The sequence below is a fragment of the Oncorhynchus masou genome, chromosome 26 (assembly GCF_036934945.1).
Source record: "Oncorhynchus masou masou isolate Uvic2021 chromosome 26, UVic_Omas_1.1, whole genome shotgun sequence".
In the NCBI taxonomy this organism is placed as follows: Eukaryota; Metazoa; Chordata; class Actinopteri; order Salmoniformes; family Salmonidae; genus Oncorhynchus; species Oncorhynchus masou.
Genome location: NC_088237.1, coordinates 690420 through 706672, shown reverse-complemented (window position 1 = coordinate 706672; position 16253 = coordinate 690420). Strand labels below are relative to the sequence as shown.

The window sequence follows — 16253 nt, the reverse complement described above, 5'->3', positions numbered from 1 at the left end:
TTGGGCTATCTTCTGTATACCACCTCTACCTTGTCACAACACAACTGATTTGGCTCAAACGCATTACAAAGGAAAGAAATTCCACAAATTAACTTTTAACAAGGCACACTTGTTAATTGAAATGCATTCCAGGTGACTACCTCATGAAGCTGGTTGAGATAATGCCAAGAGTGTGCAACGCTGTCATCGAGGCAAAGGGTGTCTACTTTCAAGAGTATAAAATATATTTTGATTTGTTTAACACTTTTTGGACACTACATGGTTCCATATGTGTTATTTCATAGTTTTGATGTCTTCACTATTATTCTACAATGTAGAAAATAGTTTAAAAAATTATTAAAAAAACCTTGAATGAGTAAGTGTGTCCAAACCTTTGACTGTTACTATATATATTTAGAATAATGTGCACCAGCCTAAAGTAAAAGGTAAAGAGTTCATATACTCCCCTCTCTTCCTGCCCCCCACCCCCCTCAGCCTGCAGTGTTGAGTATCTGGTGTCGTCCGCGTGGTGCCCGGGGTTCCTGCGCTGCCTGGTGGTCTGTGCCCTGGGCTCCTTCATGTTTGGCTGGCATGTCCACGAGAAGGCCATCCTCATGGCCATACTGCCCTTCAGGTGAACTGCTGACATGCTGATATCAGATTCTGCTATCATTGACCCGTTGATAGCAACTGGGTCATATTCATTGGGGCACACTGTAGCAAAACGTTTTGCAACTGAAAATTATAATGGGTTTTCTTATTGGACATCTCTGGTCGTCCCTCCCTGTTTCAGTAAATGTTCTTCCGTTTGGTGCCTAATGAATACAACTCTGTCATCGTTGGTTCCGTCTTTATTGTACAGCTCCTCTTCCTGTTGTAATGGGTTTTGTGTTGTTGTTTGGCAGCATACTAGCAGTTGAGAGCAGAGAGGATGCTGGGATCTTCCTGATGCTGACCACCACGGGGCATTACTCTCTGTTTCCACTTCTCTTCACTGCAGCAGGTAAGAGCCTCTGCAACTAGCCACCACTGGAGCCATTTGGGCTCCCTCTGAGAAGGCATTTTGTTATTTGCAATTAGAAATTTCATATTGTATGGTTAGGATCTTAATGTTTGTTTCTCAATCTTTGTTGTCACAGAGCTGCCCATCAAAGTCCTGCTGATGCTGCTGTTCACGCTCTACAGCTTCACCTCCTTAAATAAACTGTTCAGGTGGGTGAACGTCCGTGTTAGAGTAGATTTTTGGTGGTATTGATACATACAGTGCATTCGGAAAGGATTCAGACCCCCTGATTTCCCCCTCCACATTTTGTTACGTTAAAGCCTTATTCTAAAATGGATTAAATTAAATTGTCAGATTGACCATCGGATTCTTGGTCCCTGACCAAGGCCGTTCTCCCCCGATTTCTCAGTTTGGCCGGGCGGCCAGCTCTAGGAGGAGTCTTGGTGGTTCCAAACTTCTTCCATTTAAGAATGATGGAGGCCACAGTGTTCTTGGGACCTTCAATGTTATAGAAATGTTTTGGTACCCTTTCCCAGATCTGTGCCTCAACACAATCCTGTCTCGAAGCTCTACGGACAATTCCTTTGACCTCATGGCTTGGTTTTTGCTCTGCACTGTCAACTGTGGGACCTTATATAGACAGGTGTGTGCCTTTCCAAATCATGTCCAATCAATTGAATTTACCACAGGTGGACTCCAAGAAACATCTCAAGGATGATCAATGGAAACAGAGTGCACCTGAGCTCAATTTCAAGTCTCATAGAAAAGGGTCTGAATACTTATGTAAATAAGGTATTTCTGTTTTTATTTTTTAATAAATGTGCAAAAAAAATCTAAAAACCTGTTATCACTTTTTCATTATGGGGTATTGTGTGTAGATTGATGAGGAACTTTTTTTATTTTATCGATTTTAAAATAAGGCTTTAACATAACAAAATGTGGAAAAAGTGAAGGGGTCTGAATACTTTCCAAATGCACTGTATGTCAAGCTGACGACAACTATCATTATACATTTGCAATGCTCTCAGTCAAGGTGGTCCTTGATCAGTGGTGGAAAAAGTACCCAATTGTCATACTTCAGTAAAAGTAAAGTTACCTTAATAGAAAATGAATGAGGTAAAAGTGACAGTCACCCAGTTAAATACTACTTGAGTAAATGTAATTGCTAAAATATTCTAAACTATCAAAATTAAGTATAAATCATGTTAAATTCCTTGTATTAAGCAAACCAGATGGCACCATTTAAAAAATAATAATAAATGATATGTCCTACTAAGCATTCAAAATTTAATGAGCCCTTTTGGGTGTCAGGGGAAATGTATGCTGTAAAAAATACATTATTTTCTTTAGGAATCTAGTGAAGTAAAAGTTGTTAAAAATATAAATAACAAAGCACAGGGGCCTGTTCCATAAAACATTTTAAGTACATTTTATTTTCTATCTTTACCCATAAAGTTTTCTTAACTTTGAAGGAAAAAGTTTTAAGTCAGTGTAAGGAAAATGTCCCCCTTAAATTAAGTGAAAAGTTATAGGTGCCCATGACGTCCCTTAAGTGCTTCATTCAGTATGGATATCAATATAAACAACATTTATGGAGGTAAATGTTGCTGTCCTCTGCCCTATTTTCAAAAGAAAAACACCTAGCTAGCTAGGTAGCTACTTAGCTAAACAATGGAAGGTGCACAATCCATGGCTTCAAAGATAGCTAGCTACCTACTCCGTAAGTTATCTTGTCGTGCCAGAAAGTAATATAAACAAGTTGAGAAAAAGTCAAAGAAATGTATTTTATTATCTTAGAAATCCATTTGTTTCTCCTGTCTTAAATGTAGAAGTTCTATTTTGCTATCTCCCAAAATAAATATATATCTTTGAGGAGATGTTCATTGACTTCTTATGGCTGAAATCCCGCTACCGGGATCGATATGACAACAGCCAGTGAAAGTGCAGGGCTCCAAATTCAAAACAACAGAAATCTCATTAATTAAAATTCCTCAAACGTACAAGTATTTTACACCATTTTAAAGATAAACTCGTTGTCAATCCCACCAATGTCCGATTTCAAAAAGGCTTTACAGTGAAAGCACACCAAACGATTATGTTAGGTCACCGCATAGTCACAAAAAAACAGCCATTTTTCCAGCCAAAGAGAGGAGTCACAAAAAGCAGAAATAGAGATCAAATTCATCACTAACCGTTGATGATCTTCATCAGATGACACGCATAGGACTTCACGTTACACAATACATGTATGTTTTGTTCTATAAAGTTCATATTTATATCCAAAAATCTCAGTTTACATTGGCACATTATGTTCAGTAGTTCCAAAACATCCGGTGATTTTGCAGAGAGCCACATCAATTCACAGAAATAATAAACTTTGATAAAAGATACAACTGTTATGCATGGAATTATAGATGCACTTCTCCTTAATGCAACCACTGTGTCAAATTTCAAAAAAACTTTACAAAAGAAGCACACCATGCAATAATCTGAGTACAACGCTCAGACAACAAAACAAGCCAAACAGATAACCGCCATGTTGTGGAGTCAACAGAAGTCAGAAATAGCATTATAAATATTCGCTTAGCTTTGATGATCGTCATCAGAATGCACTCCCAGGAATCCCAGTTCCACAATAAATGTTTGTTTTGTTCGATAAAGTCCATAATTTCTGTCCAAATACCTCCTTTTTGTTTGCGCATTTTGCCCAGTAATCCAAATTCATAAGGCGCGATCACTAGGTCCAGACAAAAAGTCAAAGTTCTGTTACAGTCCGTAGAAACATGTCAAACGATGTATAGAATCAATCTTTAGACTGTTTTTAACATAAATCTTCAATAATGTTCCAACTGGAGAATTCCTTTGTCTTCAGAAATGCAATGGAACGCAGGTCACTCTAACGCGTGCGAGCGTGATCAGCTCATGCCACTCTGGCAGACCTCTGGTTGAATCAGCTCTCATTCGCCCCCATTTCACAGTAGAAGCCTCAAACGAGGTTCTAAAGACTGTTGACATATAGTGGAAGCCTTAGGAAGTGCAATATAGACACTGTATATTCGATTGGCAATGACATGAAAAACTACTAACCTCAGATTTCCCACTTCCTGGTTGGATTTTTTCTCAGGTTTTTGCCTGCCAAATGAGTTCTGTTATACTCAGACATCATTCAAACCAGTTTTCTATCCAAATCTACTAATAATATAAATATCTTAGCTTCTGGGCCTGAGTAGCAGGCAGTTTACTCTGGGCACCTTGTTCATCCAAGCTACTCAATACAGCCCCCCAGCCATAAGAAGTCTCCATGGTAACCGGATACTTTTTTCTGCTGTACATGCTTTCAAACTACCGTGAAACCCCTAAATGATGCCCTTACCCAAGGAAATGTTTGATGGGCTTTATATAACACCCTTTTACATTTCCCCCGGTATACAGAAAAATATTTCCTTAAAGGAGACACTTAAGATGTTTTATGTGGAATCGATGTGAAATGGCTAGCTAGTTAGCGGTGGTGCGCGCTAATAGCGTTTCAATCGGTGACGACACTTGCTCTGAGACCTTGAAGTAGTGGTTCTCCTTGCACTGCAAGGGCCGTGGCTTTTGTGGCGCGATGGGTAACGATGCTTCGGAGGTGGCTGTTGATGATATGTGCAGAGGGTCCCTGGTTCGAGCCCAGGTTGGGGCGAGGAGAGGGACGGAAGCTATACTGTTACATATGCATTCGGGCCAAGTTAAAGTATTTTTACTTTAGTACTTTACACCACTGTTCTTGATGTTTAGTTGACAGTTCAATCAGGTGTGTAAGTGCTAAAACAAACTCTGCACGCCCTGTGAGTTCTGGGACCACGATCTGAGAACACTGCTTTTATTTTATTTTTTTTAAATTCAAACAATACAAAACATACTGTACACATACAAACGACAGCATACAAATGCACACAAACATCAAGGACATAATACCTGCCCAGACGCATCTGTTCACACCCCCATTTCCAGCACCCGCATCACTTTCCGCCACAAGGCCTCAAACTGCACCATTTTGCTTAACTCCATCGCCCACGCCCTTTCAACATTTAAATAACAAAGCATTTGACCTTTCCGGTTTTTAAGTAAATGTTTTTTCAAGATGATTGACGAGAAAAGTAGTTTCCAACCCATTGGGTATCTCACTGCACCCTCATATGCCATGTCTTGAAATATGGAGACCGACAGATTAAAAGTTAATTTACATTGTAATACTTCTGACAGCCAACTTTTGGACTTCATAGCATTCCCCAAAGGCATAAATTATTGAATCATTGATAGTTTTACACTTAAGACATGACTCTGTCGTTGTGCTGTAGAATTTGTGAATTTTGTCTCTTGTATAATACATTCTATAAATTAGTTTATACTGGATTAAGCGAACATTTTAGTTAACAGTAATTTAGTTAGTTATGTTCCAACATTCCCTCTATCTTCTGCCAATATCAGTTTTTTTAAGTTTATATTTTTTTCTTAGAGGTTGTCAGTTGGATACGCTCTCTGCAAGGTTTTGTATATCTTATCTATCATTTGAATATCCTTTTCTGACTCATAGGATTCCCTCAAGATTACTCTGATGTCTTAAAGATTTCAAATCGAAATTCCGTGATATCAAACTTTTAAGTTGGATGTATTTGAAAATATCTACATTGGTCGGTCCAAATTGCTGTTTAATTCTGTCATGGAAATAAATGTATTTCCCATTACCAAGACGTTTACAATTTCTATGCCTTTAGTTCTCCATGTCAAATCAAATCATTTCTATGCCTTTAGTTTTCCATGTGGACCAATTTATCAGTGAATTCTGAAACACTATTCAAGGATTGTTCCATGCGGTTGTGCTTTAAGGGAGTGATATTGGTTCTTGTAGAAACCGTTTCATTCTCTTTCATATTGTTATAGTGTTCTTAACTATGAAGTTGGTAATGTTCTTAGCTTTATCCTAAAATAGACACGTGAAAATATTCTGGGTATGAGCGTGCACATTCAATATGTACCCATTGTTCGTCTTTTGTGCTTTGAACTATATGTTGCAAGCCTTGGGTGGCGAGTTGATACAATTCTAAGTCTGGAAGGTTAAAACCACCCTCAGACTTAGGAAGATGGGAAAATGTTTTGGTTTTATTCTATGTAAAAAAAAAAACTAAAAAAATCAAATTTATTTATATAGCCCTTCATACATCAGCTGATATCTCAAAGTGCTGTACAGAAACCCAGCCTAAAACCCCAAACAGCAAGCAATGCAGGTGTAGAAGCACGGTGGTTAGGAAAAACTCCCTAGAAAGGCCAAAACCTAGGAAGAAACCTAAAGAGGAACAAGGCTATGTGGGGTGGCCAGTCCTCTTCTGGCTGTGCCGGGTAGAGATTATAACAGAACATGGCCAAGATGTTCAAATGTTCATAAATGACCAGCATGGTCGAATAATAATAAGTCAGAACAGTTGAAACTGGAGCAGCAGCATGGCCAGGTGGACTGGGGACAGCAAGGAGTCATCATGTCAGGTAGTCCTGGGGCATGGTCCTAGGGCTCAGGTCCTCCGAGAGAGAGAAAGAAAGAGAATTAGAGAGAGCATATGTGGGGTGGCCAGTCCTCTTCCGGCTGTGCCGGGTGGAGATTATAACAGAACATGGCCAAGATGTTCAAATGTTCATAAATGACCAGCATGGTCGAATAATAATAAGGTAGAACAGTTGAAACTGGAGCAGCAGCACGGCCAGGTGGACTGGGGACAGCAAGGAGTCATCATGTCAGGTAGTCCTGGGGCATGGTCCTAGGGCTCAGGTCCTATGTGTTTTATTTGCCAATATAAAGTCTATTATGACTAAGGTGTACTTTTTTAAAGGATGTTTTTTGGTGGGATATTTGGCATTTACCAAGGATAAATGTCAAAACTTTGGGAGCTATGCCTTTCTGAAGAGGTTTATTCTACCTGTAAAATGTATGGGAAGATTGTTCCATTAAAATAGATCTGCTTTCATATTGTTGAGTAATGGGATAAAGTTATCTTTATATATTTTTTGTTTGTGGTCAACTTTTTATTTTTCCTATTGCCGTTATTTAGTTTTTTTCTACGTTCATTTTATATCCTGAGATTTTAGAGTATTCCGAAAATATTTTTAGCAAGGGAAGACATTGAGTTTTCAATATTGGTCAGGTATATCAGGAGATAATCTGCAAATAAGTTTAGTTAATATTCATGTTTACCAATACTGATACCTTTTGCGTTTGGTCCTGTCTAAGAGCACTGCTTTTTTACAGAGCACAATTAGCTCCTATCTTGGTTTAACCAGTGTCACTGTGTGCTGCTTAACATCATAGCTTCCTCGCTCACAAATCCTTACCAGTATTGGTCTCAGGCACATGTGTCCGCCCATTTGAAAATGTACTAGCCAGTTACACCATTGAAACAACACACGTGGAAACATTTCAAGCTGTGTGAGTTTACACTACGATCTTAACTCTGTTACAGGGGTTCCCTCCTTAACCCTCTGGAAACCACCTACCTCCTGGGCCTGGTTGCCGTAGAGATCCTATGTGAGGTTGTTTACCCTCTGTCGCCGTGGCAGCATACCCTGCCCTTCGTGCCCTTGCTGGTGACATCGGTGTACTGCTCTCTGGGAGTCTCTTACTCCTTCATACGCCTCTACGTCTCTCTATTGAGGCAGCACGGGACAGACAAACACAAACAACTATGAGACAGAGAGAGACACTAGTGAGTAGTGACCAATTCACAATCAACCCCTTTGTTGTATCCCAAATAGTATGCTATTCCCTGTGTAGTGCATTACTTTTGACCAGGGCCATATAGAATGTCATTTGTGATGCACTCTTTGTCTTACATGCACTCTTTGTCTTAAAAAAGGTGGTGTTTCAAACTTTCTGCGATGCTGTTACTAGTCCATCCAGAGCAGATCTTCAAGTGTGCATCTATAAGTGTAGATTTGGGATGGGAAACACCAAGGAACAGTCACTTATAAATGCACACTTGAAGATCGGCTCTTGAAGGATGTATCATAGCATGAATAATATGTCTGTCTGAATGTGTGGAGAAAAAAAAACTTGTACCAAATGTATCTCAAATGACAATGGAAAAGTGGGGAAATAGTATGGAATGGGATGAACTTCATGCTGTATTTCTTGTTTACAAATAAAAAGATCATAAACAGATTTTTGTATTATGATTATTTTGTGTGCACAGTGTGTGTGTAAACTGTATGTACAGTTGGCAGAGGCAACCAGGTTTTTGGCTAAAATGTCCCGGGACTGGGTAAAGTTCATGATGCCGTTGACCTTAACAAGGCCCAAGACCAGTGGAAGCAAAATAGTTCCATAACGTTAAAGCTCAACCTCCCTATTTTACAGTAGGTATGGGATTATATCTGCATATGCATCTTTCTTTCTACGCAAAATCCACAACTGGTGTGTCTTTGGCCAAAGAGCTTTATTTTCATATCAGTCTCGACATGAACCCCATTGAAAACCTTTGGTTTGAATTGAAGAGGGCAGTCCATAAGCACAGACGAAGGATATCAAGGATCTGGAAATATTCTGAATAGAGGAATGCTCTTAAGATTCCTCCCAATGTGGTCTCCAATCTCAATTTCTGCTAATAGGGTGCCAATCATTTTGGACCTGACCGAATGCATGAGTGTTTGTGTTGGTGTTCCCGACTGTACTGTGCAGTTTGCGTGCCCTGGATTCCTGTGAGGAGTGTGTGTGTGAATAGAAACAGTGGCCGTGCTAAGAGCTAAGCTCTTGAAAGCCTGCCAACACCCAGCCATGAGAAAGCCTGCCAGTACTGTGCTGTACCAAATGCACTGCCCTTACAACCCAGCTCCCAAGGCTAATACTATACACTTCCTAATACACTACCAAGGAGTCTGCCTTCTTTGAGTCTGCTTTCTCAGAAACTCCTCTCAATGACATAGCATCAAGGACAGACAGGAGACAGCTCAGCTGCAAATTGATGTGAGGTTGGCCTCCAGCGCTCTCTCGCTCACTCTCTCTCACTCACTTCTCATTCCTCTGACTCTTTCTGCACATGCTTCCCTCCCTCCTTCCCTTCCTTATCTTTCCAACCCATTCACCTCAACCCTTGACCTCACCCATTCCCAATCTCAGATGGCGCAGACAGAGAGGACCGCCTCACTTCTAGTCCTTAGGCAACTTTGCAGTATTTTGTTTTATTTACGTATTTTCTCCCTTATTTCTTACATTGTCAGCCCAGAAAATCTGAAGTATTATTACATACAGCCGGGAAGAACTATTGGATATCAGAGCGACGTCAACTTACCAGGACTATGACCAGAAATACAACTTTCCCGGATCGGATCCTTTGTCCGAACCACCCAGGGCATTGGAACTGATTCCAGAGGCTGACCCAAAACGATGTCGCCACTGAAGAGTTAGACGGAGCAACCTTCTGGTCAGACTTTGGAGGCGCGCACACCACCCACCGCTTCCGAGTATATTACTTGCCACTCTCTAGATAACCAGGTAGACAAAATTAGGGCTAGGGTTGCTTTCCAGAGAGACATCAGGGATTTTAACATACTCTGTTTCACGGAAACATGTCTCTCTCGGGATATGCTGTCGGAGTCAGTACAGCCACCGGGATTCTTTGTGCGTCACGCTGACAGAAATAAACATTTCTCCGGGAAGAAGAAGGGTGGGGTAGCATATTTCATGATTAACGACTCATGGTGTAATTGTAACAACATACAGGAACTCAAGTCTTTTTGTTCACCTGACCGAGAATTTATCTCACAATCAAATGCCGACCGTATTATCTCCCAAGAGAATTCTCGTCGGTTATTGTCACAGCCGTGCATATCCCCCCTCAAGGTGATACCACGACGGCCCTCAAGGAACTTTACCGGACTTTATGCAAACTGGAAACCATATATCTTGAGGCTGCATTTATTGTAGTTGGGGATTTTAACAAAGAAAACTTTAGAACAAGGCTACCTAAATTCTATCAGCATATTGATTTGAAGCACTTGTGCTGGTAAAACTTTGGATCGCTGCTACTCTAACTTCTGCAATGCATTCAAGGCCCTCCCTCGCCCTCCCTTCGGCAAATCTGACCACGACTACATTTTTCTCCTCCCTTCCTATAGTAAGCGAACACCCCCCTGAAATGTACAAAAATTTACGGGAAGTCATTGGCACTGGACAAACCATATACACGGTGTCCAATACCACTCAATTCGGCGTTGTTTAATTCAAAGTTGATTGCAAATGCCATATGGCAAATGCCAAGTGTAACACTTTAAAAATCCAACAGGTGGTGAGTGCGCTCCACCGTGGTTTTTCGTATTGCAAATGTAACACAAGTCAACATCCAAAAGTAAAATTTTGAAAAACTGAACATCTTTTCAAAAACGTATCACCCCTTAAAAAAGTGCTTTCTGGACCATTTTTCAAAATTCTTTCGATTTCTGTGTCAATTACACATGTATAAGAACTGTTTCAACATACTTTAGTCATATATATATTTTTTTTTTACTTGTGCATAAGGCACATGTTTTCTCCATTTACAATATGATTTCATAGGAAGTCAAAAGTCGAAAATATGAATTTTTTTCCACTCCTAAAAAAGTACTTTCTGGACCGTTTTTTTTAAATTCTTTCTATTTTTGTCAATTATTCATGTGTAAGAACTGTATGAACATACTTTTTTCAAATTTTATTATCATCATTTATGATTTTTTTTTTAACTTGTGCATAAGGCATATGTTTTGTCCATTTGCAATATGATTTCATAGGAAGTCAAAGTCAAAAGTCACTTTTTTGGGCCAAATGCCATAAGAAATGGCCAAATGCTATATGAAAGATCTGAAAATGCCAAATCAGGATGTTATGTCCATTTGCCATGTACCATCACGAATTTGGCATGCTCAAAAATCCTGCAGGAATGCGAAATTGACTGGCCTGATGAACTCAGGATGGCCGGGCAGTGATAGTGGTTCTTCTCCATTGCTCGTTGTGTTGATTTCATTATGTCCATTTGGTGATGTTTTTTCACTGTTGCAAATGCACTGTGCATTTGCAATATGGTTCAATGGGCATTTATCATCACGAATTTGGCATGCTCAAAAATCCTGCAGGAATGCGAAATTGACTGGCCCGATGAACTCGGGATGGCTGGGCAGTGATTCTGGTTCCTCTCCATCATTTGTTGGGGTTGATTTCAGAATGTCACTTTGGTGATGGCACCTCACTGTTTAAACATATTGCAAATGGACAAAAGTCACCAGCAAGTCACCGTCCATCAGTCAATTAGATATCATTCTGACACCAAACTGATACAAACACCACACCCACTTTTTCCAACTCGTTTAGAAGCCAACTATCACATACTTCAGAGCTGGCCCAAAATTCACAATGCCTTCTGTTCAAACCATAATAAAAACGTAAAACACATAGTTACGTTCTAGCTGCGTGTCCAGGTCTGACGTAATGTGTAGGCCTAGCTGAGGCGACCCCGAATCCCAAGTTTTGGCTCGATAGGTCATTTGGTGCCGGAGCAAGACCCTAATTGGTGCTGAATATCCACTTTCTTCCATGCCTTGCTACGGGGTCCTTGAATGAGCTATCGGACAGAAACATTGGGTCAGTCTATATGGGCCGAGGCGGTCGCAATGCACCTAGTCTTGCGACTCTGGGACATTTCTAAATGTCTACATTTTCGTGATGCGAAAATGAATTGAAGTTATTGCAAATGTACGAGGCTGTTTCTCGGTCCGAGAACCTTCTAGAGCCTACTCACCACGCACTATCGACCTGAGGTCTAGAACAGGTTTCTAAAGTTTCAGAACTCTATGTCTGACGGTTCTTTTTTAGCTCGAACAAAGGTAACTATTGCAGGCACTGTCTGTCTCTACGCACCCCAATGTGTCCCTCCTTCCAAGCTGTGTGTGTGTGTGATTTAGATTTTCTTTGAAATCTTATGGGAGTCATGACTGATTTACAGTTCATGAGGGTTGCCTAATCTCACATATGAAGTTTTGAAAAGATCTGACTTTTTTAACCCTTCGAAACAGCCCCTTTGACACCAATTATGGCACTTCCGGTTGGCACAGGAAGCTATAAGTAAGCACATATCCTCATTGTGGTATGCTTTTACAGAATCCAGAGTTTTAAGTCTTTACGTTAAGAACTGACTGATTTACACAGGGTTGAATGCACTATTTCTATCAAACTGCAGGTTGGGTATGGAAGCTTAGAATCGACACAGGTAGACCTCATAGTGTCCTGATGGAGTGTCATTGAAGACAGGTTCATAAGGCATTCATAACCCACATAGACTTCAAGTTGACTTTAGAGGAGCAGGCAATGTATTCCTATGGGGAGAGAAGTCATTGTAATCTGTGAGATCAAAAAACCCTGATTTACTGTTAAGGGTTAATGCCAGATGGTCAACGTTAGGCTTGCACGGATCGGGAGGACCTCAGGAACGTACCTGAGGTCGAATTGTGCTTCTCACCCTAACGGTTTTCTCACTGTCACCCAAAAGCAAATAACATTTAGGGCTAGGCCTCATTTTGGGCCTTCTTTTTTTCAAGGTCGCTGCACTCAGAGCGAGCTACGGTCAAGCGGGGCATCTCGTTGAACTCGGCACGGCCTTGAGAATATGGAAATGCCATTGTAGGCTCTGTGTGTCTTTGAGCACCGCACTTTGTCACTCCATCCTTGCTGTGTGTGTGTGTGTGTGTGTGTGTGTGTGTGTGAGAGCTTTTCTTTGACAACTGTTGGGAAAAATGACTGATTTACAGTTCATGAGGGTTGCTTAATCACACATATGAAGTTTTAAAAAGATTGGACCTTTTTAACCCTTCGAAACAGCACCTGTGACACCATTTTAAGGCACTTCCGGTTGGCACAGGAAGCTGAAAGTAAACACGTCTTGATTGAGGTAGGCTCTTACAGAATCCTGAGTTTTAAGTCTTTATGTTAAGAATTGACTGATCTACACAGGGTTGAATGCAGTGATTTTCATAATTGCAAGTTATGTATATCAAAACACTTTTAGGGTGAATTTAATCACTTCCGGTTGCTCCAGGAAGCTTAGAATCAACACAGGTAGACCTCATAGTGGCCTGATGGATTGTCATCGTGGACAGGTTAATTCGGCATTCATAACCCACATAGGCTTCAGGTTGAATTTAGATGTGCAGGCAATGTATTCCTATGGGGAGAGAAGTCAATGCAAACTGTTTGATGTAAACACCTTCTTTTAACTGTTAAGGGCTAATGCCACACGTTCAAGGTTAGGCTTGCACAGATCGGGAGGACCTCAGGGCAAATTGTACCTGAGGTCAAATTGTGCTTCTCACCCTAACGGTTTTCTCACTGTCACCCAAAAGCAAATGACGTTGAGGGGCAGGCTTTGGGCCTACTTTTCTCATGGTCGCAGAGCTTAGACCGAGCGAGCTACGGTCAAGCGGGATATCTCGTTGACCTCGGCACGACCTAGAGATTATGGTAATGCCATTGCCTGCTCTCTGCGACTTTAATCACCGCACTTTGTCACTCCATCCTTGCTGTGTGTGTGTGTGAGAGCTTTTCTTTGACATCTGTTGGGAGAAATGACTGATTTACAGTTCAGGAGGGTTACCTCGTCCCACATGAAGTTTTGGAAAGATGTGACTTTTTTAACCCTTCGAAACAGACACTGTGAACCAATTAAAGGCACTTCCAGTTGGCACAGGAAGCTATAAGTAAACACATATCTTTCTTGGGGTAAGCTCTTACAGAATCCTGAATTTAAAATCTTTATGTTAAGAATTGACTAATTGATCTACACAGAGTTGAATGCAGTCATTTTCACATTTACAAGTTATGTAGATCAAAATATCTTTTGGGTGAATTTAACCACTTCCGGTTGCTCCAGGAAGCTTAGAATCGACACAGGTAGACCTCATAGTGGCCTGATGGATTGTCATTGAAGACAGGTTCATAAGGCATTATTAACCCACATAGGCTCTAGGTTGAATTTAGGGGAGCAGGAAATGTATTCCTATGGGGAGAGATGTCATTGTAATCGGTGAGATCAAAAAACCCTGTTTTACCGTTAAGGGTTAATGCCACACGGTCATGGTTAGGCTTGCACAGAGCGGGAGGACCTCAGGAACGTACCACTGTCACCCAAAAGCAAATAACATTTAGGGCCAGGCTTCATTTTGGGCCTTCTTTTTTTCAAGGTCGCTGCACTCAGAGCGAGCTACGGTCAAGCGGGGCGTCTCGTTGAACTCGGCACAGTCTGGAGACGATGGTGATGCCATTTTTAGTGTTGATTTCAGAATGCCATTTAGGTGATGGTCCCTCTCCGTTTAAACATATTGCAAATGTACAAAAGTCAACTAGCAAGTCAGTGTCCATCGGTCAATTAGATGTCATTCTGACACCAAACTGATACCAATTGACACCAAACCCACGTTTCCCAACTCATTTAGAACTATCACATATTTCAGAGCAGGCCCATAATTCACAGCGCCTTCAGTTTAAAACATAATAAAAACGTAAAACACATAGTTACTTTCTAGCTGTGGGTCCAGTTCTGACATTATGTGTAGGCCTATGTGAGGCGACCTCAAATCCCGAGTTTCGGCTTGATAGGTCCTTCGGTGCTGACAATTGGTGCTGAAAATCCACTTTTTTCCATGCCTTGCTACGGTGTCCTTGAATGAGCTATCGGACAGAAACATTGGGGTCTGTCTCTATGGGCCGAGCCGGTTTCAATGCACCTAGTCTTGCGTCTCTGAGACTTTTCTAAATGTCGTCATTTTCGTAATGGTCAAAATGGTCTTTCCTTGAAATTTTATGTGAGAAATGACTGATTTACAGTTCATGGGGGTTGCCTAATCACACCTTTTTAACCCTTCGAAACAGCACCTTGGGGTAGGTTTAGCTGAAAGTGAACACATATCCTCCTTGGGGTAGGCAATTATAGAATTTTGAGTTTTAAGTCTTTATGTTAAGAACTGACTTATGTACGGAGGGTTTAGTGAGTGTGTGTTATTTCAGAAAATCACAGAAATCTCGCAGAGCTCTGAAGCACACTTTAAAAAGATTCGTATGAACACGCAGCAACTGGATCTGTAACTATTTAAAAATAAAAATAAATATTTTTGAACATCACCAATTTGACATTGACAATTTGACCAATTTCGCAGACCAGCTAGCTGGTGTGTTTACGGACATATTCAATCTCTCCCTATCCCAGTCTGCTGTTCCCACATGCTCAAGATGGCCACCATTCTCCTGTACCCAAGTAGGCAAAGGTAACTAAACTAAATGACTATCGCCCCATAGCACTCACTTCTGTCATCATGAAGTGCTTTGAGAAACTAGTCAAGGATCATATCACCTCCACCTTACCTGTCACCCTAGACCCACTTCAATTTGCGTACCGCCCCAATAGGTCCACAGACGATGCAATTGCCATCACTCTGCACACTGCCATATTGCACCTGGACAAGATTAATACCTATGTAAGAGTGCTGTTCATTGACTACAGCTCAGCATTCAACACCATAGTACCCTCCAAGCTCATCAATAAGCTTGAGGCCCTGGGTCTCAACCCCGCCCTGTGCATTTGGGTCCTGGACTTCCTGACGGGCCGCCCCCAGGTGGTAAACAACATCTCCACTTCGCTGATCCTCAACACTGGGGTCCCACAAGGGTGCGTGCTCAGCCCCCTCCTGTACTCCCTTTTCACCCATGACTGCGTGGCTATGCACGCCTCCAACTCAATCATCAAGTTTTTAGACGACACAACAGTAGTAGGCTTGATTACCAACAACGACGAGACAGCCCACAGGGAGGAGGTGAGGGCACTCGAAGTGTGGTGTCAGGAAAACAATATCTCACTCAACAAAACAAAGGAGATGATCGGGGACTTCAGGAAACAGCAGAGGTGGCACCCCCCCCCCTATCCACAGCAGTGAAGTTCCTCTGCATACACATCACGGACAAACTGAATTGTTCCACCCACACAGACAGTGTGGTGAAGAAGGCACAAAGCGTGTCTTCAACCTCAGAAGGCTGAAGACATTGGGCGTGTCACCTAAAACCCTCACAAACTTTTACAGATGCATAATTGAAAGCATCCTGTCGGGCTGCATATTCGCCTGGTACGGCAACTGCACCGCCCATAACCGCAGTGCTTTCCAGAGGGTGGTGCGGTCTGCACAACGCATCACCAGGGGTAAACTACCAGCCCTCCAGGACACCTACAGCACCCGA

General features: G+C 41.5%; 1 protein-coding gene across 1 annotated transcript in view; it reads left to right on the top strand.

The window, feature by feature from the left end:
• alg8 (ALG8 alpha-1,3-glucosyltransferase) overlaps nt 1-8171 on the top strand; it is a 32909-nt gene extending 24738 nt beyond the window's left edge. The window contains 5 exon segments of the mRNA XM_064938039.1: nt 475-514; nt 517-613; nt 885-982; nt 1119-1191; nt 7474-8171. Of these exon segments, the coding sequence (XP_064794111.1) occupies nt 475-514; nt 517-613; nt 885-982; nt 1119-1191; nt 7474-7699 (534 nt within the window). The 3' untranslated portion in view covers nt 7700-8171.
• The last annotated feature ends 8082 nt before the right edge of the window (nt 8172-16253 follow it).